Genomic DNA, 22,366 nt, shown 5'->3' with positions numbered 1-22,366 from the left:
TGTTGATCTACAGGGTACGAGCTGGAAGCTGGATTTTAATAAACAAACAGAAAGAGCTTTTCTCTTTCGCTCCTCTGCCTTGGATGGAAGTGAAAATAAAATACTAGTTCCCAAATGACCGTTTCATAGACGACTTCTGCCTTTTTCCCCCTCTGCCTTTTTGATCTCCTGGTCTACAATAGCCCAACTCCTGGCACCAGCTATTTTCTCAGATAAAAGACAAAAGTCCTTTTAGGTCCATAAAAGCAGAATGCAGGCAGGGAATTCAAGGTTCCTAGAAAGAAGGAGGATGCGGTGGGGAGGGGAAGCTGGAAACTTAACTCAGCTGCGTATTTGGGCATCGGTGGCACCTTGCCTGCCTCATCTCCAGCCCGGGATAAATACCAGGGGGGGGAATCAGCAGCACCAGCTCTCCTGCACCCCAAGGCTTCCTTGTCCCATCAAGAGTGGGGAGTAACTGCAGGGCAGGGGGTGAAAACTCCTTCTTCCCTTTTTTTGAACTCAGAAACAGAGTCGGGATCATCCAGAAGCACCCCCAACCTGGAGAAATGTCCCTCAGGGTGAGAGAGCCGGCAGGAGCAGGGGCTGGGGGTGTCATCCTGCTCCCCCCAGCCCCTGGGTCAATGGACTGGTGTGATCGACCTCAAATGCACCACAAACACGCCTTGATTCCGTACCCATTACATTACTGCCAGCTTACGAGCTGGCGCGGCATTTTCTCTACCAGTGGCAGACAGAAATTCCTCCAGATTGGGGAGAATTAGGCAAAAAGCGTTGATTTCGGCACGGCCCCAGCCGAGGTTTGTGGGCCTGCGATGCTTCAACTTAAACCATCAATCCGAACATCAGCCTGAGCAGCCAGGGGGGAAGGAGCCAAAAAACACACGGGCCATTGCACAGCCAGAGCCACAGACACCGGTCGGGAGCATCCCCACGAGAAGGGGCTTCGGCACCGACCCCCCCCTGCCAGAAACAGGGTCGGGAGCAGCTAATTCCCTAACCATAATTATTAATTTCATGCATATCTTATGCAAACCTCTGGTTCACCGACAAGATGGAATTGATTTAATTAGAATTTCCATCATCGAGCCATTTGGACGGCAGCTTTTAATTAGGGAGAGTGTAAAGCACTGCAGGGACTGGAGGAGCGAGGGGCTGAGTGGGGGGGGGTGGTCACACCTTGTCATCGGAGCACAGTGAGTTGCAGCCCCCCCGTCCCACTGCCCCTTCCCCAGGGGGCACGATCAGCCCCCGTGCCAAGAGAGGATCAGCCCTCAGCATCTCCTCGGAGAGCGATTAAGATCCCGCAACCAGGAGACGAGACACTGGGCTGCTCACCGGCTCTCCGTGCCTCAGTTTCCCCAGGTGAAAATGGGGGGAACTGCTCCTACTGCACAGGGGAGACAAACCGCTCGGGCATCGTGATGCTCCGACACGACGCGAAACCGATAACAAATTCCTCCATTTCCCAGCTCCGGTGCCACCAAAAAGCAGCCGCTCTGGGGTGACACACGCCAGCCATGCTCGAGGGGACACAGCTTGGGGCAGGGAGCAATGGACTCCCCGACCCACCAGCTCCTTTGCCGCAACCTGTTAAACCGAGCGTGTAAATCAGGCAGCTCCTACGCTGGGGCTGATGCCGGCCGGGCACTGCCTGCTCCGTCCCTTCAATAAATCTGGCTCTTGTCAAGAAATAAAGCGCCGGGAAGCGGCAGCTGTGGGAGGTTCTCCCGGCCAGCCCTGGCATGGGCTTACGCCGAAAGGAGATGCTCATCCAGGGGTGCCGGAGGATGTAAAAACAGAGATGAGAAAAAAAAACCTTTTTCTTTATTGCTCATGGACCCAGCTTCCCACGCCGGGGAGGCAGCTCCAGTGGAAAACCCCAGTGCTGCCGGAGGGTGGCTGCAGCCCTTTTTCCCAAAAAAACAGCTCCCATCCCGTCTGAGAGCAAAGCACGGGATGCAGAGAGCTGAGGATGCTGCCCTTGGGCATGCTGCTCGCTGGACATGCCATACCCCCTGCCTTCGGCCTCCTGCTCCTCCTCGCCATGCCGTGCCCAGGCACCGAGGGGGGAACCACCACAGCCGGGGCAGCCCGCGGGAACCAGGCAGCTGTGATCTGTTTTAATAAACCCGGTGAAGACCAAGGAAACGAAGTGGCAGGAGCGGGTGATTAATCAGAGCGCTCCCCCGGCCCACTTCCACCTTCCCGGCTTCATGAAGGTTATCTACCCACTAAGTGGGGAAGCGTGGTGCCCAGTGCAGCATCCCTCCCGTCTCACCGCCCCCCCAAAGCCTCGGGGCATCCCCCCATGGTGGGGAGCAGACACAAGCCTGGGGGGGGGTCACACCCGGGGTCTGATCCAGCTCTGCGCCCTCCCGGCTGCAGCAACCCAGCCCCAGGCTTCAAACCCTCGCGTGCCTGCAGGTGCTGAGCACCCCCGGCTCCCGCCGCGCAGGCAACGGGCATCGTCCTCCATTAGGTGAATTATTCATGCTGTACAACACCCCTGCGCTAAAAAGGAGCTGCCGCACTCGCCGCCACGAAGAAAACAAGCGCCTCAAAGCGTCCGGCGTGCGTGGAGTCCATCCTCTCACCAGGGATGCTCCTCACCCCGGCTGAGCGCTTGGCCTTCATCACGTCCCAGCTTTTTCGGGATGGGGTTGAAAAATGTGCCCCAGCCCCTGGCGCGGCTTTTTGGGGATCGCATTTGCAGGGGACAGACCCGGTTCCTTTCACACCATCATCGCTGCGGTGGTTCGGGAGAAAGTGGGTAGAGCTGGGGCTGGAAAGCTGGCGGAGAGGGGTGGGAAGGAGCTGGAGCGTGCCAGAAAGCTCTGGCAGTGACGCCAGAGAGATGCTATCACACGGAGCCGAGACCAGGGATCTGGGGGAAGGTTTTTCTGCAGGCAGAGCTACGAGGAGTGATGAAACCAGCTTGGACAGAGGATGCCGCATCTGCAAGTTGTTCCGCTGATGTACAGCTTTAATTAGACGGTGGCATCTAACGAAGGACACGTTATTTATTTATGCAGCGCGGGAGCGACAAAACCCCTGGCAGGGAGGGGCTGGGCTCACTGCTGCTGCTGGGGGAGGGGGGGATAGTGGGCTGTGTGCGAGGGGAGCGGGGATGGAGCAGGGAGAGGAGTGTGGGATGGGGAGAGGGACCACAAGGGAGGGACACACAGCATCACCCCGGGGCAGGAACAGCCACCTCCGCCACGCATATGGTCAGAGATAGAGATGGGGCTGCTCCAAGCTCCCAGGGATAAACTGGGGGGGGGGGGAACTGCTGTGACCCCCTCCCAGCGAGGGCTCTGCAGCGTCTGCAGGGAGGGATGCAGACCTGCTGCGACCCACCTCCGGCTGCCGGGACAGGGCGAGGGGGGCCCTGGGTGAAAAGCAAAGGGAAGGGAGGGCTCCTGCCCGCATCCCGAGGGGCACGGGGCTGTGAGCGCACACCCGGGCGCTGGCGGGGGGGCAGCGGGGAAGCTGTTTGCTCCTCGCCTTGTTGGACTTTCTAATTGATTTCGTGCCGGTGCCGCTCGCTGGATGCGCTGCAGCCCTCCTGGAGAACCACTTCAGCGATTTAAAAATCAATGGACTTACAGGGCATTTACAATGCACCCCCCACCACCACCACGCTTCCCCCACCAGCTGCCTGCGGGCAGGGGGGCACTGAGCCCCGTCCAGGGCAGGCACCCCCGGTGCTTCCCCCCAGCATGGGGATGGGTGCCCCTGCTTCGGCTCCCAGCACTTTACCCCCGCAGCCCCTCGCCGGGGGAACACCGAGGGGTCCCGGTGCGGGCGCCGAGGGGGACGTGAGCAGTACTCGCCTGGTGCCACCATGCCATGGCTGGAGCCAGAATTCCAGCAAGCATCATTCCCCCGGGAATGGGCAAAGGCAACCGCCCGCACAGCGGCGCCGGGGGAAGGCAAACGCTTTGCTGAACCTCAGAGCGGAGTCACCCGCGCTTAAAGGTCAGCGGTGGCGTGAAATGGAAGTTGCCTTATTTTCATTTTAAGCATGTCCCTGCCATAAACCCACTATTTGAATAACAAAGAGCGGCAGCAGCTCTCAGGTCGTGGCTTGGCGGGGGCGGGTGGCGGGGAAGAGCCCCCCCCCCCGGGCTCCTGCAGGAACACGGCTGTGCCCAGCAGGGTGGGGTGAGACCCCCACGTCCCGTGGGAATGATGTCCCCATGTTGGGGACCGCCGGGGAGCGCACCCACTCTGCACACACACCCCCCCCCGGCATTCACACCCTCTCACCCCCACGCAGGGATTCGCTGCTGTCTAGGAAGGGCTGAGCTCGTCCTGCATCCTCCCCTCCCCGGGGGATTTGAGGTCTCCATCCTCTACTTGCCTCCTCACCCTCACCTCGGGCTGAGATCAGCTCCGGATTTTAAAGCTGCTGGGGACACCCAGGGCTTCAGACATGTCCCCGGTGCAAGGCTGGGGCATGGATGCATCTGAGCCCAGTGACATCCTTCCTGCACGGGTCACGGCCGCTTTGCCCAAGGATCAAAATTGGAGGAGAAGGGGGAGAAAAATAATAACAACCTGGAAAGGATGCAGGTACCCTCCATCCTCCGACTGTCACTCTCCTGCCTCCTTCCCCGCTGCCTGCCCCCCTCCTCCTCTCCGAGGCAAGCATTCAATCATTTTTGTCTCGGCAAATAGCTTTTAAGTTCCTCCCGCTCCCTCTAATTTATATTATTTTAATTATTGAATAGCCCTCTCACTCGTTGCCTGGAACATTAACACATTTAAAAAAAAAAAAAAAACAAAAAAAAACCAGAAAAATCAAACTCCATCAGCACGCTGTTTTTTCCGTCTTCGCTAACAGCTTCCAGCCCTCCCAGGAGGGCGCCCGGTGCGCTCAGCGTGCCGGGCCGGCGGAGGAAGGGGAGGAGGGAAAGAGAAAAAGGAAAACGGCACCAGCCCTGCAGAACCGAGGGGTTTCGGGGTGCTGGGAGGGGAGGCAGAGCTGGGACCCCCCCTCCGGGAACAGCACAGGGCTCCCAGCGCTGATGGGCGTGCGGAGTATTTACATTTCTCCCTGCCATTTGCTGCAGAGGGGGCTCTTGTTCAAACACTCTCTCCAGCTCAGGGACATCGCTGCAGATAAATAAATGCACAACGAGGGGGAAAGTAATTATAAACTCCTCAGCCTTCCCGCAGCTGGCACGGAGAGCGGGAGGGAGAGCCAGCCCTCGTCCCACCGCAGCCCTCAGCGCCCCAGTCCCCCCTGCGCACCCAGGGCCGGTGGCACAGGACCGATGTCCCCAGCCTGGCTGACGTCCCCTGGCCGGTCACAGCCGTCCTCGCCCCCCCGTTGGCGATAGCTGCCTCCATACCCGCAGCCAGCGCAGCACCCCTGCGGCCGCCCAGCCATTTGGCCCCGGTGTGACCTTACGTTGTGGGGGTATAACCCACACCCCCCTGTCGAGCTCTCCCCCAGAACTGGTGCCAGGGTGGAGCGTATCGGAACGGTCCCGACTCTCAGCCGCTCGCGGGCCGGCACGTCAGAGCGTTAGTCTACAGGTGAGAGCCACAGGCAGGGAGATGCCCGGCGTGTCTTAAATGATGGCAAAAGGTATCTTACACCCAGGGTGCTGAGCGGGACAGGCAGGGTCCCCCCAAGATGAGCCCCCCAGGTGACACCGCTCCCACAGACCAGCCAAACCCCCTCAAGTAACAGGCGGGGAGGGGGGCGAGTTACCCGCGGGGAGCTTCCAGGGATGCTGGACCCTCTCCAGCCTCAAAGGTTTTCAAGATCCACCACAACCAAGCCCTGAGCAATCCGGTCTGACCCCAGAGATGGCCCCCGTGGGCACGGGTTGTGGGCTGAGCCCCCCACGGTCCCTTCCAGCCCAAGTTATCCCACCTCCCCCCCATCCTCAGCCCACCTCCCCATCCATCCCCTGCAAGGCGACCTCCCTCCCACAGCCCCGCTGACGCCAGGAGCGTCAGCGTCCCCCGTCGCCATGAAGCCGGGGGAGAAGAGATAAATATCCTCCTGCTAAAAGTGTCGTCACCGGAGGGGGATGGAGGAAGGGATCCCGGGGGACCCGGGGGAGGCAGGAGAAGGGTTTTAAAGACACCAGCTACCTCCGGCCATGGAGGAAGAGGCACGCGTGGAGAAAAACTGCAAAAACACCACAAAAACACCCACGGTGGTTTTGCCCAGCGGTTATTTTTACCCTCGCCAAGCCCTACCTTGAAGAGCCGCAGGATGTTGGCCACCATGATGGAGACGGAGCTGCCCGAGGCGCCGATGACGCCGACCACCCGCTCGGGTTTGGTGATGATGGGGGGGCCGCCGTTGACACAGCGTACCTCAGTGCTGTCCTTCTCGATGAGGGCTTGCACGAAGGTCAGCGACTGCTCCAGGGCGTGCGTGTCCCGCGAGCACGTGTCCAGGATGCGGGCGCCCAGCGTGATGTTGGGGAGCAGGTCGGGGTCGTTGTTGATGCGGTCCAGGGCGAAGAGCATGGCCTCCAGGCGATGGATGCCTTTCTCCTTCTTCAGCTCCCCGCAGGCTTTGCCCTCCACGCCCCGGCCGTGCACGGGGAAAAGCCCCCCGAGCGTGATGTCCCCGTCGATGCGGATGGAGTTCATGTGCGGGTAGCCCTGGCCCTTGGGCTTGGCGGCACCCCCGGGCGCCCACCCCCAGCTCCAGGCACTCAGGAGGAGGCAGAAGGAGAGACGCTCCATGCAAAAATAACCCCCGCTCATCGCCAAAGCCGTGCTGGGGCAGAGCTCGCGGCCCGAAACCCGGCGGCTGTCAGGGAGCGAGGCCGGCGCGGGTGGGCGGCATGGCTCCCGGTGGGCTCCTGCTGGGCTCCCGGCACCGTCAGCGGCTCCCGCCGGTGATGCCGTCCCCCGGGGAGCAGCGGGCAGCCAGGCTGCGGGACGGTGTCAGGGTCTGCATGGCTACACCAGGGAGAAGAGGTGGCGGCAGAGATGTGAGCCCAAGCAAAGGTTCGGGTCCTTTCTCCAGAGCCCTTTTGGAGGGGAGGAACAGGAGGGAGAGAGAGAGAGAGAGAGAGAGAAAATTAAGCAGGAGGATGAAGAGGACATCAGCTATTCCGAGCTTTCATTGGGGAGCCCAGAAGAAATTAACACTGCGGGTTATTTTAAAAGAAAAAAGATTTGGGATTCACTTGATTTCTGATTCCCACCAGCTGCTTTGGCTCAGCCCAAACCGCATCCAGGTGGAGAGACCAGAGCAGGGGCCCCCAGCCCACTCTGCCCCAAGGAGCGGGACCAGGTCGGTGGCCAGCTTGGGGCTGGAAGGAGACGCCGGGACCCATCCCCTCTTCGGGGAGCCTCCAAAGTGGGACAAGCCCCAGGATCTCAGAGGGGATCAAACCTCACATGCACCCACAGCCCTGCCCGCCCTAGAGCATCTCTCCTGCCCCAGGGCACAGCCGGGCATGGGAACCAGGCAGCCACCTTAAAGCTGAGCTCAATTTGGGGAGCTGATTGGGGGAGAAACCTGCTCGTTAAACAGCCCCTCTACCGAGCGGCAAGTCCCCTCCTCTCCTGAGCATCCCCTGCTGTGCCCACCTGCCCCTTCCTTATTCCCATCGATGGCCCAGCCAGACCCAAGCTCCTGCCCCCAACTGAGGCTGAAGATCTTCCCAAGCCTCCTCCCAGGTCCGCCAGGCACGGCGGGGGGGTCAGAGCCACGAGCCTCCCCCCAGCCCCGGCACAATGTGCCAAAGGACCTGGGGGCTGTTTCTCAACCGGTTTTTCAATCGCCTGCCACGAGTCCCCCACGTCTGGAGCACCGCGCTGCAAACCACGCGGGCTCAGAGCTGATCCGTGTGTTAAGCGAGAGCCGACACGGCCAGGCACTGCCGAAACCCGGCGTTACGGATCTGAATCACTACCCGAAGCGTTGCTGCTCCTGCCGCTTTTCCTTCGGGCCACTGATTTCCGAACCAGCAGCTGCTTCCTTGCAAGCATCCGTTACCGACGGCTTCCAGCAGCAAATACCGACAGCACCGAGGGCTCGCCCAAGCCGCGGGGGGAGTCTGGCTGTCTGGCTGCCCCAGGCCAGCAACCCGAGGGTCCGCTCAAATTGAAAACAGCGAGGATGGATGGTCAGCTGTGCGCCGAGCGCATCGGGCTGCAAAAGCCATCGGACCCCGAGCTGGGTGTCCACGGGGGAGGAAGGAGGGAGAGAATGAGGGCAAAACGGGTGGGGAAGGCACTGGGAGCAGCGCCTGGGCGATGCCAGCAGGCTGTGCCCAGGGACACACGCTGCATCCCGACCAAATCCCAAAACCTCCCCGACGGCCACGGGTTATCGGCAGCCCCAGCACCAAGCACGGCCCGTGGGGAGCGTTTCGGCATCGCCAGCTGCTCTCCCCCAGAAGCAGCAACCGAAGAGCAGCCCTGTCCTGCAGCACAGCACGGGGAGGAGGCACCCTTGGGTCCCGATTAACCACCAAACAGCTCGGGGTGGGATTTGGTCCTCTCACCGGGTGGAAAAACCCCACCTGCTCTTGGGAACTGCCATCCTGCCCCGCTGCCCCAGCACACCACTGCCCGCGACGGCTCTTGGAGGTGGCGGTTCCCCCAGAGCCACTGCTGGAGATGGCAGAGGGTGCTCAGCCCATCCCAGCCCCTCCATCCCGGCCCCGCACCCTCGCAGGAGCCTCCTGCTCACAGCTGGGGGGGAGCCCGGGGGGGTCTTACCTATCACCATCCTCCTGCAACCCCCTGTGCCCTCACCTTATCTCTTTTGCTTTCACCACGGACCCTCTCGAGTGGGCACAGGGTGCGCCAGGATTGCTGTAGGACAGCCCTTTGTCCCCCTCCCCATGCCCCGGAGCTGCCCCTGCCCAAGCAGCACAGCCCCCTGCCTCAGTTTCCCCTCTGGAAAGCCCTCCCCTGCATCCCACCCCTGCTGTCTCCAAGCAGCCGCTGATGATGGATGCTGCGAGGGCAGCGCATGATTAATGCAAGGCACCAAAAAGCAGAGGAGAGCTGAGCAGGCAAATGCATTCCCCAAGCTGGACGGGCTGCAACGGCGAGACCGAAGAAACAGCTTAAATTAATCTCAGCTCAAGCACAGAGCCCGGGCATCCGAGCCGGGCCGGATCCTGAGCCGGCCCCGAGGGGTGCTGCCTGCTGGAGCCGGCCATGCCGAGCTGAGCCCCTTTACACCGCAGAGGAGATTCCCAGCTCCGCAGCCGCCCCAGCCAGGAGGGCCCTTGCCTCAACTCACCTCCATAAATTATGCACATCCCTGCCCGTCGGAGCCACTTGAAGGCCCATCTCCAAAGCGTTTCTGACAGCCGGGGCTTTTAAGCAACCAGAATTACCCAGTGCCGAGCTCTTTGCTTCAAAAGGCAGGAGCTTGGGAGCGCTTGCGGCACGACACCCACCCGCCCCGCCGCCGGGATGGGGATCAAGGACAGGAATCAACCCTCCGCACGGTCCCGTCTCCTCCCTTGCAGGAGCCATCCCTCCCATCGGCAGAGGGAGCAGAGCCGGGGAAAGCAGCTCCTGCTGCATCCTGGAAGCGGGTCAGGCTCTGCCCGTGGCGAGGAGGCAGGTGATGGGGAGACCCAGAGATGCTCAAACACTGCAGCACCCCGCCTCTACCCCCGCCAGCTGAAATCAGGTCATCTCTCGCATCCTACCCCAGGAGCCGCGACATTTCTGCCCATCGGAGAAGGGTCACCACGTGGACCCGCTCCCAGGAAAATCCTCCAAGACCACGGCAGCTCCCACGGAGCTGGCGGTGCCCCCAGAGCCCACAGCCTCTCCCTTTCTTCTTTTAAGCTTTTTCCTCTCTGTTCTCTCCCCTTTGTGCCTCCTTTGATCATATAATCTGAACGAACTGAAGGTAAAAATATCACGGCAAGCAAGAAGAAAGCGCAAATAATGGGGAGGGGAGGGGGGAGCTGGTTTGAATCCCTCGCTGAATCATTAGGGGAGATGCAGCCTGAATTACTCGATGTGCCTGTGCTGCAAAAGGCCTGGGCGCTCGTCACGAAGGAGCAGGAGACGAGCATCCCCTTCTCCCCAACACCCTCCACCTGCCCCGAGCATCCCCACGGCCGCACACAAGCCGCTGCTCCCCCCACAGCCCAAATCATGGTCCCACCGTGCCGGGGATGCGCCCGGAGGGGTGGGCAGCGTGCGGGGCTGGGCGAGCAGGCAGGAACCCGGACCTTAGAGCTCAGGAGCAAGGAGGAGGGAAACCCATCCTTCCTCCGAGGTGTGGGAGCAGCCTCTGCATCCCCAGGGAGCTCCTGCACCTCCCCAAAGCAGCCCTTCCACCATGAAGCCGGTCCCGCGCACCTGGAGGGAGACGCACATCTGGAGGGAGACGCACATCTGGAGGGAGACACCTGCCTAGAGCAGGTGCTGGCGGAGTGGAGAACAGCCTTATCCATGCGCTATGGGCAGCGAGGGGATGGAGCCACCCTCCTGCCCCATCCGCACCGCCCCAGGGGGAGAAATACTTGCGGATTTGCAACAAGTCAGGTGCAGGGTGGGATAAACGCTCAGCGTGGCACTTCTCATAGCTCCAAAGGAAGGAGCAATGCTGCTTTCCTCCCACTTCCCACAAGCACATCGTCGGCGGGAAATGAGCCTTTCCACCGCCCTCATCCCAGCCATGCCGCAGCCGGATCCGCCATCTGAAAAACGGCACGAGGACTAATCAAACCCAGCAGATCTCCACACCCCGGGCACGGGTCACTGCCCAGCCTGAGCCAGACTCATCTAACGAGGGTCCGGAGCTGCAGAAGCGGGTGCTGGGGCTGCTGCCACCCCGGGACAGGGGTAGCCAAAGGGGCCATGGGCAGCATTTGGCTCCCGGGCTTTGCCCCTGCCCTGCGGGTCACCAGCACCCCAGGACATGGGGCCAGTCCTGCACGGTGGCATCTTGCCCCCCTCTAGTGGTGGCCCAGCCACCGGCCAACACCGGCATCACCATCATCACCATCCAGGAAGGCGCCTGGATGGGGCAGAGCGAGGGCGCAGCTGGGCAGGAGAAATCAAACGCTGATTAAAAAATTCCCCTGCGCCGGGCAGAGCTCCTGCTGCAAAACCATCTCCAGCGCCTGGAGAAGGGATCATGTCCCAGAGGCAGGGACCATCCTGGGCTTTGCCTCTCCCACAGCTCCTTCCGCGCATCCCTGCAAGCGCCGCACCAGCCGGGGCTGCAGCGAGACATAATCCGGGCTCGCCGCGTCCCGCAGAGCCCAGAGATGCTCACAGGCGCCGGGACACACAGCCACGGAGCTGGGCAGCCCATCCCGTCGTGGGGGTCAAGGACTTTGGGGCCAAGGCAAGCGCTCCCCGTCGCTCCCCGGGGCTGGTGGATCCCCAGGAGAGGCAGCTGGAGCCCCCCCGCACGCATTGCATGGGTTTTGTTTGTAAAATTTCCCTTCCCCAGCCTGGTGCTGTTGCAGCTCCGGGAACAGACGGCCCGGAGGGACCCCCAAATCACAGCGAGCAAGCCCGATAGCCCGAGCCCTGGGGCCAGAGGAGACCTGGCCCATCGCTGCTGCACAGCACAGGGGGAGGGGGTCTTCGCTGGAGCCCCCCAGACCTGCCCCTCGATGCAGGGATTTTGCAGCAATGGAAACGCTCCTTCGGAGGGGAAAATAAATAAATAAAGAAGGAAACGGCCCATTTCTCTCCCTCGCTCCGCTCCCTGCAGGACTCCCAGTCAAAACCAAGTCATTTTACTGCCATTAGCTCCGTGGAGCCCATGCCGCTGCAGGCAGGCGAGTTCACATCTCATGTGCCATCAACCCAAGCGATGGCTGAACGCTAATCACCGCGGCTTTATCAATCACCACCGGCAGCGGGCGAAGCCGAGAGGCGAGTTATTCGGGTCCCAGGCAGGGCTTATCGCAGGGCAGCCCGAGCATCCCACCCCTCTCCGAGCAGCCCCTGCTCCCATGGACCGCAGAGCTCTGCCTGCAGCAGGACCAGGCTCCTTTGGCTGTGCAGGAGAGAGTTCAGAGCCAGGGCACTCACTGGTTTTGCGCTAAATTGCATGGGGATTGTTAAACCAGGCAAAGGCCGAGCCAGGGACGTGGTCCAGGAGATGCAGGAATAAACGGCTGAGAGGCTGCGCCCAGCACTCACCTGCACGACCCCGTCCTCGGCTGCCAAGGAGCCGGCCGCCCATCAGCCCACTGCCAAAGAGACCTCCCCAGCCCAGCCCCGGCACTGGGAGGGCTGTGCCGGCTTCTGCCACGCTGGCTGCCGCGAGCTCGCCAGCATCTTTTTTGAAAATCAAGGCTGTTTCTTTCCCCACCTGCTATTCCTTCGGCAAGCGGGGCCAGCCGGCACGCAGCACAATATCCCAATTAGCGCACGCTCACTCTTCCCCACTTGCAAGCGATTTCAGGGAACTTCGTTTCGGCTCCTGGGTTGTTTTTTTTTAATTGCAAAAGCTCCGTGAAGTACAGCAGAATTTAGACACGGAGGGAAGGGACGCCAGGTTAAGTTCTCTCTCGACAGGGAAAACCTTAAGTATTCAGGTCAAGTACCCCAGCGCTCGCTCGGAGGAAAAGCAAGGCCACGGCTCAGCAGGCAGCGGCAAGCAGAGACCCCAGATTTTACCATCCAAACCCACCCGACATGCTCCGAGATGCAGCTCCCCCCCCGCCCCAGCAATCCCTCGATCGATGCACAAACCGCTATCGCAACGCTTGCATAAGCCCAAGCCCATCACCAGGGTCCCGACTCAACCTCTCTGCGACGGGGTCCTGCCAGCAGCTGGCTCAGAGCCCCACAGGGAGGGAAAGCCGGGTACCGCCACCCTCCTGGCTGCTCCAGAGCATCCCCCAAAGGATGCTGAAGTCGGAAGAAAAAGGCTCCCACTGGGCATGGATCAGACCCAGGGAATATTTATCATGTTATATATATATATTTATATCTCTCCTTAACTGCAGGCAAGCTCTCTCTCCTTCCCCCCCCCCTCCCCGCTGCCAAGCAGGCCAGCGCTAATCCCTCACTTTGAAGGATTTGACGGCATGGTGAGGGGAAGGCGAGCAGGATCCGGCCACGGAACAAGCGGAGATGGCAGAGGCTCACCTTGCGGGAGGCGGCGCGGGGTCTCTGCCAGCAGCCAAGGCACAGAGCTCCAGCCGGGAGAGGCCGGAGGGAGGGAAGGAGCCGGCACTCATCCCCGCTCCTGCCACGTGCAGCAAAATCCCGCAATTAATTTTTGATCACCTTCTGCAAATTGGGACGGCGCTGGCTTGGAGCAAGAGCACAGCCTGACTGCCGGTCCCCGGCGGTGCCTGCGGCACTGCCCGGCGTTTCTGCTCCCCATCACACCTACGGCCCAAGACCGGGGTCTGGCAGCACGAGCCCCTGCCCGTACCCAGCCTGGGAAAGCCCCAGGGTGGGGCAGAGACCCCCGTCCTGAGCCAGGCTTTGTGCAGGGCCATCCGCAGTACAGGGGCACGGGGAACCGGACCACCCCGCAGAGGAAACCCCTCCATTAGACACGAAGCCCGAGAGGAAGAGACGGTGCCCGCAGCGGGCGCAAAGCTGGGGAGGGCGGCGGGAGTGGGTTCGCCTATGTTATAATTAGGACCTGCCACATCTTCAAGCCGTTGCCTTTCTGGGAAGAGCTGGAAGGGGGTGGCTGAGCTGACAAATCCATCCTCCTCCTGCCTGATGCCAAAGTTGAAGCACGTGATGCCGTTTTTCGGGGAGCCGGCGGGCTCCTCCGCAGGGTGACGCTGGCCCCCAGGATGTGGGGCTGGACCACGGCTGTGCCCAAGCTTTGCTTCCCGCTGTAAAATCCCCTTGAAACTCCCCCTCTGCTGCCTCGACACCCCGGGGTGCAGCTCAGCACCACCAGCCCGGCGCCTGCTGCCCTGCCCAAAACGGGCTTGCCTGTGCCCCCCCCAACCAGGGGCAGCTGGAGCCCACTGCTGCCCGCAGGGACCCACCACCCTCGCAAAGATGGACCACCCTTGCCGCAGCCCCCGGCGCTGCTTCCCCCCGGCTCGGCCAGGCTGGCCAAAAGCAGCCGGGATTTCTGCACATCCCATCGGACGGCGGCTCTCAGCATGAAGGCGGCGGCAGGATACAAGGAGGGGGGTTCTCGCCCTGGCTCTCCCCCCAGCCAAAGCCATGCCCAGCACGTCCCCCCGCACCCCCTGCCTGCTGCCCTGGTGCAGATAAAGCCCAGCTTATAGAAAGAGGAGGCAGGGAAGGAAATGAGCTTTTTCTTTTGGCACTTCTCTTGGCATTTTCATGCAGCTCCTCGCTGCATTCAACAGATCAGCTCAGTTCCCTCCTTCCCCGGGCCCTGCCTCGGGTGAGCGGCCAGTGCTGGTGAGCTGCTCCAGTCACCCCAGCCTGGCTTTGGTCACCCCAGCCCGGCTTTGTGCCATCCCTCCGACAAGCCCCAAGCCACAGGTCACCCGGCGGCAGCGATGGCAATGACTCACTCCGCAGCGTCTCCGTCGCAGCCACCGCTGAAGGCAGTGGGCATCCCCCTCAAAGCCCGAAGCAGCCCACAGAAAAATAACCTGGCTGGCAGAGCATGGCAAACTCATCACGCCGGGAGGAAGAGGAAGAGGAGGAGGAGGAGGAGGAAGGCAGCAGAGCTGCACCCGGGCAGACGGTGGGAGAGTTCTCCGTTTTTTTCCCACGGCTGCCAACTTCCCCAGCGGCTCCCAAAGCCACACGGATCCACTCTCCCAAAAAGCACTGAGGAGCCGGAGAGGCTCCGGAGAGGAAATCAGCCCCGGGAACCTCTGTCTGCACAAGGAGCCGGGCTCCCTGCCCCGAACCGGGGGTGCCTCCGGGGCTCCGGGGAAGGGTCTTACCCCCCCCAAACCCCTCCGAGCTCGAAGGGGCAGCCCTTTCCCCGCCGACCCGGGCAAAGCCCCGGCTCTCTCTGCCCCTGCCCTGCCCTGCGGCGGGCTCTGCGGGCCCTGCCCGCTGCGGCGAGGCGAGCCCAGGGCAACCACCCGCCTGCGGCTCGGCCACGGCCACCAGCCCCTGCCCGGTGCCTCCTGCCCCAAGCCCCTTCCCAGCCCGACGAGCCCCCCAGCTGCCCTCCCCCAGCCTACGCCGGGGCTCATGGCACCTCTGGGGACAAAGGTGGCAAAGCTTGGGGATTGGGGCAGGGGATGTCCCCCCCGGAACCCACCCCCCCCCACGGCGGGATGCAGCGGGGTGGCGACGGGCAGCGCTCCGCAGCCCCACAACTGTGAATAATGGAACGAGCGGAAGAGGGGGGAGCTGGGGAGCTGCCGCGGGAGGGTGGGGGCCAAACGGGGTGTGTGTGGGGGGGTGTTCCTGCTGCAGCCCTCGCTGTCGCAGCCCCCCCTAAAAAAAAAAAAAAAAGAAATAAGAAGAAAAGGCAGAAAATTTGCTGGAGCTTTGCGGAGGGGAAGAGGGGGAGCAGCGGGGCTGCAGGGAGGGGGAGGAAGGGGCACCCCAGCTCCTGCGGGAAGGTTTTGGGGGGACCGGGCGCCCCGGGGATGCTCCGCGCCCCTCCCGCGCCGCCCCGCACTTACCCGCGGGCAGCGCGAAGTTGGCGGCGCCGACGACCCCGTCTCCGGCCGCTGCCCGGTACCGAGATCCGCCTCCGGCTCCGGCGGGGCGCCGGAACCCCGGGGGGGCCCTGCGGCATGCGGCGGGGGCAGCCCGACTGCCACCCGCCCGCCCCCCCCCAGCCCCGGCCCCGGCCCGGGGAGCCGAGCGAGCCGCAGCCGGGCGGGACCCGCACCGCAGCCGCGACGAGGAGGAGGAGGAGGAGGAGGAGGAGGGGGAGGAGGGGGAGAAGGAGGAGGAAGAGGAGGAGGGCCGGGGCCGGGGAAGTTTTGCATGAAGAAGCGCTGGGAAGCCCGCCGCCGGCTTTGCCAGCCTTTTAAAGCACTAGCGCACGGCGGCGGGGAGGCGGCGGGGGGGACCCCCGCATCCGCCCCCGGCTGCCCCCCGGCTCCCAGCGACGGGGGGAACGGCTGCAGCCCCGCAAGCCCCCTCTGCCGAGCAGCGCCGGGCATGAAGGGCAGCAAAAGCCCCGGCTGGTGGGAAGCGGGTTGGACATGGCCCCTCTCCTGCCCTGCTGCCCCCAGCACCTCTCGCCTCCTCGTCCTTAGCATCCAGACATATTTCGCTCGTACTTGTCCTTGTCTCCCTTCCCATCACCTACAGCCATCATCACGGCCATGAAGGCAGCAGCAGGACCGACAGGCATTGGGGCCTCCAGATCCCGCGGTTCCCGTGGGTCACATCCTCTAATTTCAGAATTTGCAGAAGCAAAGGCCCACAACAGCCCCCACGGATGCAAACACACCCGCCTTTGCCAAGCCCTGCAAGACCCAGTAAGGAGCACGGTGCACGGCGGGGGTCAGGAAGGGTCCCCCCACACCCGCCTACTGAGGGGCAGCTCCCACTGCGTGCACTAACAGCCAGCCCCAAATTTTCCTTCCCCATGGTGGGAGCAGCTCCCCAGGGCCGCGATGAGGCTCATCACCCCAAGCCATCGCCCTTCTCTTCAGCCTCCCACAAAATGATGGCAACACTCCGCTCACAGCTCATGCATCGCCACCTTTTGCTATCAAACCCCCACCCCCCCTCAGGCCCCGGCAGCTCTGAGGAGCCCGTGGTGGTGGTGTGTCGATTCATTAATCCAGAGAAAACACAGCCCCCTAGTAATGGCCATTGACACATTAACTGCTCCAATCCATCACGGTAATGACTGCGAGATAATCGGTCACCGGAGCGATTAGGAGGTACACCTGCCTGCACACCGGGGCTGCAAGAACACCCAGCCCATGCGGGTGGGTGCCCAGCCTGGCTGGGGGGAGGGCTCTCTGCAGCTCCACCTGCCCCTCTGAGCACCAAAAAGCAAAGCGCAGCCCTCCCAACACACATTTCCAGCTTCATTTTTCCCTAAGGCTTGATTTGTGCTTGTTTGGAATAGCGAAATACCAGCCCTGGTGCGGGATGAGCCAGGTCCCGGGCAGTGAGGGTGCCGGTGCGAAGGGCTGGGCGCTGCCGTCGCAGCCCTGGCGCCCAGATCCTGTCTGGAAGCTGGAAATGAACTGGTTTTGCAGCAGCACTCAGGGCTGCCCGGCTCCCAGCTCAACGCCCTGGCCAGGCCTCTGAAGGAGCTGCGTGCTCTCCGGCGAGACGCACTCCCCTGGAAAGCTGGCCGGCTGCCCTCCTGCCATTAAAGTAAGTGGCGATATTCCCATGGATTCAGATGCTCACGGGATCATGCCCAGAGCGCTGTCTCCTGCGGAGAGACCAGGCTGTTGCAGGGATTTTGTTTACAGCCGGAGAGGTTCTCGTTGTTATTCTGGTCTGATGCGGGGAGGGCAGCCCCGGGAGGGGGACGGTCCCATGCAGCCCCCACCATGCACACGTACACGGTGCGCAACCCCATCCATGCCAGCACTGATGCCACAAATCGAAGTACAAGGACTGTTGGACGATGGGGAGGGGACACAGGGGTGGATGATTCTTTGCTGTGAGGGCGGTGAGCCCCTGGCCCAGGTTGCCCAGAGAAGCTGTGGCTGCCCCATCCCTGGAGGGGTTCAAGGCCAGGTTGGACGGGGCTTGGAGCATCCTGGGCTGGTGGGAGGTGTCCCTGCCCAGGGCAGGGGGTGGCACTGGGGGGGCTTTCAGGTCCCTTCCAACCTGAACCATTCTATGATGGTGACAGCCCAGCTCTTAGCTGCCATCTGCCCCACCAGGAGCAACCTCCCTGTCCCCAAACAGGGCTCCAAGGCAGCAGCTTTCACCCGGCATCGGCCCATTTTGGGGGTCCATCGGTTATTTCCAAAAGGTTCTCAGGGGGGTGAGGACTCGCCCAGGCCCTTCTGCGCAGGGAGCAGGGCAGCTCTGCGGGGGGATCCCGAACGTCAAGGAGCCACGTTGTCCCTCCCACAGGCAGCAGCTGCAACACTGCAGCAGGGTTGGGGGTGACCCCCAGGAGCCAACCAAGGACCCACAGCTGGGACCACCGGCTGACCCGAGGGGGCTACTTGGACCAGCATGATGTAGAGCAGAGATTCATGGGCAGAATGGCGGGGAGGGGGGGGGAATCTGCGCCCATCAGTGCCCAGGGCCACCGAGCCCCTGCGAGGAGAGGAGCCAGCCCCAGAGGAGCCCCACACCTGCCCCAAGCCCGAAAGAGCCTTGGGCAACACCAGAGACACCAGACCGTGCCCCATGCTCGCGGGTCACCCACAAGCCAGGTCCAGCCCCTGCCGGATAAGCCGGGCACAAATCCCGTCACCAAAAGCAGCTCTCAGAGGCACCCCAAGGTCATGCCCTCGCCTCCCCGGGGGATTTCTAAAACATGTGCTCTGCTTTCCAGGAGAACCGAGGGCATCCTGCTCACAGCCTGGGGTCCCACAGCAGCAGGGCAGGGCTGTGCCAGGTGACACCAGCCCATCCTCGTCTGCTTCCCCCAGGGACCGAGGAATCACCGGGGGAAGGCGCCTGGGATGAAGGATGCAGAAGTTTGGGCTGAAGCGTTGCCTGAATTGCTCCAACAGCCTGCTCGCCCGGGGATGCTCCCCTGGCTCTGGTGGAAAATAATCATTACCCACCCCCCCCACACACCCAGTCTTGGGGACCCGAGTCCCAGGGGATGCTCTCTGTGTCTCTCTTCTTTTCTCCAAGCCTCATGGACCTCACGTCTCCCCTTCTCACACATCTCTCCCCGCCATCAGCCAAAATTTCATTACAGTGCTCATGTCACCGTTGAGAATGTCAAAACACAATTAATATTTGGAAACACGGCTCAGGCCGATGCTGCCGAGCTTCCCCCACCATGGTGGCTGAGGGGGACCGGTAGGAGGGCACGGGGACGGACGGGAGATGCCCCAGCAATGCCAGGGAAGCAGCTCATACACATGGTTACGCGGAGAGCAGTTCAGCACATCCCACAAAGGTCGCTGCTGCCACGGCCAGGGCTCCTCCTTGGCACCCGGGTCAAGAGACGATCAAGTGCTCCAGGATAGTTCGATACCATCAGCAAATGGATGCAGCACCGTCCTCCGCAGGATCGATACGGCTTCAAGAAGAACTGAAGAAGTCGCTGCCTCTCCTGTCCCGGAGACAGGTACACCCCGAGCTGATTCCCGGCTCCGTGTTCACATCCATCCAGGGACTGCAGGGTGCTCCAGCATCTCCAGGGCCACCAGAAGCTTTTCCCTGAACCTCCAGGGCTCGGGGGGCTCTGGTGTGTCCCAAGCCCATTCAGCCCATGGCTGTTCCCCAGACAGATGCAGCTCCAGCCATGTCGCATCCAGCCTCCCGCCAGCCCCCATCCAGCCAGGAAGGTCACCGTCTCCACTGCTCAAGCCACTGAGCACCACCAGGGAGACAAACTGCTTGCAATTTTTTTATTTTTTTTTTTTTAAATATACAAAACATGAAACCGCATCTTATGGACTGGACTTTCCGGCTCAGCTCTGCAGAAGGGCTTTGAATAATTTATGGCCGAGCCACCGCCTCCTCCTTCCTCTTCACGGGTCACTCGCGTCAGAGAGACACAGACCCGGGAACCACGCACGGTCCTTTTCAGCTGTGGGTTGCGTTTCCAGCGCCTGCAATTGCCTTGGGTGTGGATTTAATTCCCTCCTGGATAGAAGGGTGGGGGAAAATAAATCTTTAATTCAAAGTGAAATATTAATAGAACTGTAATTAGCTGTAATATCTACACAATTTAAAAAAAAGCAGGAGTCCCAGCAAGAGCTATTTTCATGTGTATTTAAAGGAAAATAAGTTTGCAGTGTAAGGAGGGGGGAGCTGGGGATGTTTTTCTGGTGTCCCACTTGTCTGGGGGGAAAAACGTGTCCGGGAGGAGCGGCAGCAAAGGGACACGGGCTCCGGCAGGTCAAGGGCTCCTGCCTGGTGCTGGTGACACAGGAGGAAGGGAAAGGCCAGCTTGCAAGAAAAGAGGAGGAGAACAATTTAGAGGGGAAAAAAGAAAGAAAGAAGAACACGTCGAGACTTCTGTCCTGCTCCCTGGGGAGGGTTTTTGCAGCAAAGGGAAAGTTTTCACTGACGTCAGGCAGAGAAGAGCCTCAGCAAGAGGATGGGGAAAACGGGAAAAAGTCTCTGCTGGAAGTTGGCCGGTGTTTCAGGCTGGGTATCGAGGGGGGTGACCCCAGCTCAGTCCCCCCCCCGCAGCGGTTCGCCGGCTGCAACGGCACAGCTTGCTTGCAAAAAGCCACTGAGCTGGGCAATCAGAGGCAGGGACGAGGTTTACTGAAGGAAAAAGGAAGAAACAAAACTGCAAAATAAAGCCAAGCGACAAAATAAGTCGACTTGCCCCCCCAAAAAATATCTAAATAACAGGCCCAAGGAGGGGAAGAAAAAAAAAAAAGACAACACACCAAAAAAACCCACATCCTTGGATTTCTTTCCACAAGAAAGGGACTCCTACACACAAACAGCACATGAATATGGGTAATAGATACGGATATTTCAGAGAGCAAAAATGGTACTGACTGTGCTCTTATTGGATCAACACTCACACATAGAGTCCATGTTTCTCTCAAGGAGTGAGGATAATGGGATGCCGAATGTCAGACCATTTTAAATATATATAAAACTCATTATACGCTTCATGACTAACCAGATTTCGACGGGAAGAGTCGCATTTTAAAGAAATGGGGGAAAGAAAAGCCCATCCAGGCTTGCAGGGAGGAATTAGCAACGAAAGAGGGATGATTCGGCTGCAGCGATGACAATTCCTTCTCCGCCTCATGAGCTGCGGCCATGCCAGCTCCCTGGCAGCCCCCCTGGTTGCCTCTTGCCCACCTTGGGGGCTGCCAAGCCCCCGCCAGTGGCTTTCCTACAGCCTGGAGTCCTGCCGCATCCCGCATCCCACCCGGCTGGTGCGGGACCCCCAGGAAAACCCTGCCTGAGGGCAAGCAGCCAGACCTGCCGCTTGGAGGCCACTAAGGAGGTGACTTTCCCTGGGTTTGTGGGCTTCTCTCACCCCCCCCATGCCAGCATTGAGGGGACGGAGGGAGCCCTGGGGATCCTCCAGGAGCAGCCCAGGGCAGCAGCAGGCACCGCTGCTTCGGGGCAGTACCCATCCCCGGCCAAACCCCCTCCAGCTGCAATGTCAGAGCCTCTTGTTGGCGTTTTATTCCTCTCTCCTGGGTGTATCCAGCCTAAAAATTCCCCTTTGTACCTCACCGCCTTCGCGTTTCAGGAGGACAAAGGAGTCATGGTTGGCTTTGGCCGCTCTCGGAGCCCGGAGTCGGGCAGCACCAGCGCTCTTCTCCTCTGCAACACTTCCACCTAACGGCAAGAGCGCCGGCAAGGAGTCAGCCCACGGCACCAGGGCCACCCACCCCACGGCCCCTCGGCACCCACATCGCACCCCCAGGCGTTGAGCAGAGGCCGGCAGAGCTCAGCGCACCGATGGATCCATCCAGGCTCAGACCCCAGTCAAGGAAAAGCTGGAAAAGACCTTGTGAGCAGGTACCGGAGGCTCCAGCAATGGGGAGTTTTCCTCGATTAAATAAAAAAAAAAAAAAGCCAGTTTTGTGATCGAAATGCACTAATCCGACGAGTGTTGCCTGGGCAGCGTGACATTTCACTACACACTTTGCAATTATTTGTCACCCCCAGCATCACCCGGGCTGCGTTTATTCCCCGCACAACCCATAACTTGCATCCCTGCGTTACACCCATCTGGGGCCAAGTTCCCCCTTCCCCAGGGAGCCGCAGGAAAGCCATAACCCCCACAAATGGGGGTTTTCCACCCCACTGCTCCGGCTCCCAGCCATCTCCATCCTCTGGGCGATGTCCTGCTTCCCTCTTGTGGCTGCTGCTCCGGCTCGGCTGCGCCGGGAAGGCAGAGGGGATTCGGAAGCCTTGCACCCCAGGCTTGCACCCCACTTTGCTGCTCGCTGGAGACCCATCATCTCCAGTTTGACCCACTCAATTGGTGCCATCCAGGTGAGAAGCTGTTGCTTATAAACGAGGCTGAAAAGCAGCCATTGCCTAATTCACCAGGGCTCCCCCAAATCCCAGCCGCCAACCCAAGGGCTCAGCAGCCAAGCTGGTGGCAGGAAAAAAAAAAAAAATCAGAGTTATTTTACCCATTATCTGTGTGGAACAGGCTGGGACATCTCCAACAGAAAGTGTCAGAGTTGTCCACACACACACAAATACTTTGACAAAAGACATTGATTTAATTTTTCCCACTCCCTACCGGGATTCGCGGCTGAACAAGATCCCAGCCCTCACCGAGAGGTGAGGAAAACTGGAAACCAGAGCCAGCTCTGTTCCCCTCCCAAATTGCTCCCACCCTCCTGAGAAAGCTGATGGGGAAAAGAAGGAAAGAGGGAGAAGACAAGTTTCTCGTCCC

General features: G+C 61.0%; 1 protein-coding gene across 3 annotated transcripts in view; it reads right to left on the bottom strand.

Moving 5' to 3' along the window:
• Positions 1-15,671, bottom strand: part of GRM4 (glutamate metabotropic receptor 4) — a 52,654-nt gene extending 36,983 nt beyond the window's left edge. The window contains exons 1-2 of one of the 3 annotated variants that reach the window (XM_074564210.1): positions 15,534-15,671; positions 6,223-7,010 (exon numbers count right to left, since the gene is read on the bottom strand). In XM_074564210.1, the coding sequence (XP_074420311.1) occupies positions 6,223-6,741 (519 nt within the window). In that variant the 5' untranslated portion in view covers positions 6,742-7,010; positions 15,534-15,671. Of the gene's footprint in view, positions 1-6,222; positions 7,011-9,244; positions 9,415-14,456; positions 14,563-15,533 lie in introns of those variants that run through there. The other 2 variants (XM_074564212.1, XM_074564211.1) reach the window with 2 other exon arrangements.
• Between the last annotated feature and the right edge of the window lie 6,695 nt (positions 15,672-22,366).

This window comes from Larus michahellis, chromosome 21, assembly GCF_964199755.1.
Source record: "Larus michahellis chromosome 21, bLarMic1.1, whole genome shotgun sequence".
NCBI lineage: Eukaryota > Metazoa > Chordata > Aves > Charadriiformes > Laridae > Larus > Larus michahellis.
This window is presented reverse-complemented; position numbering and strand designations above follow the sequence as displayed.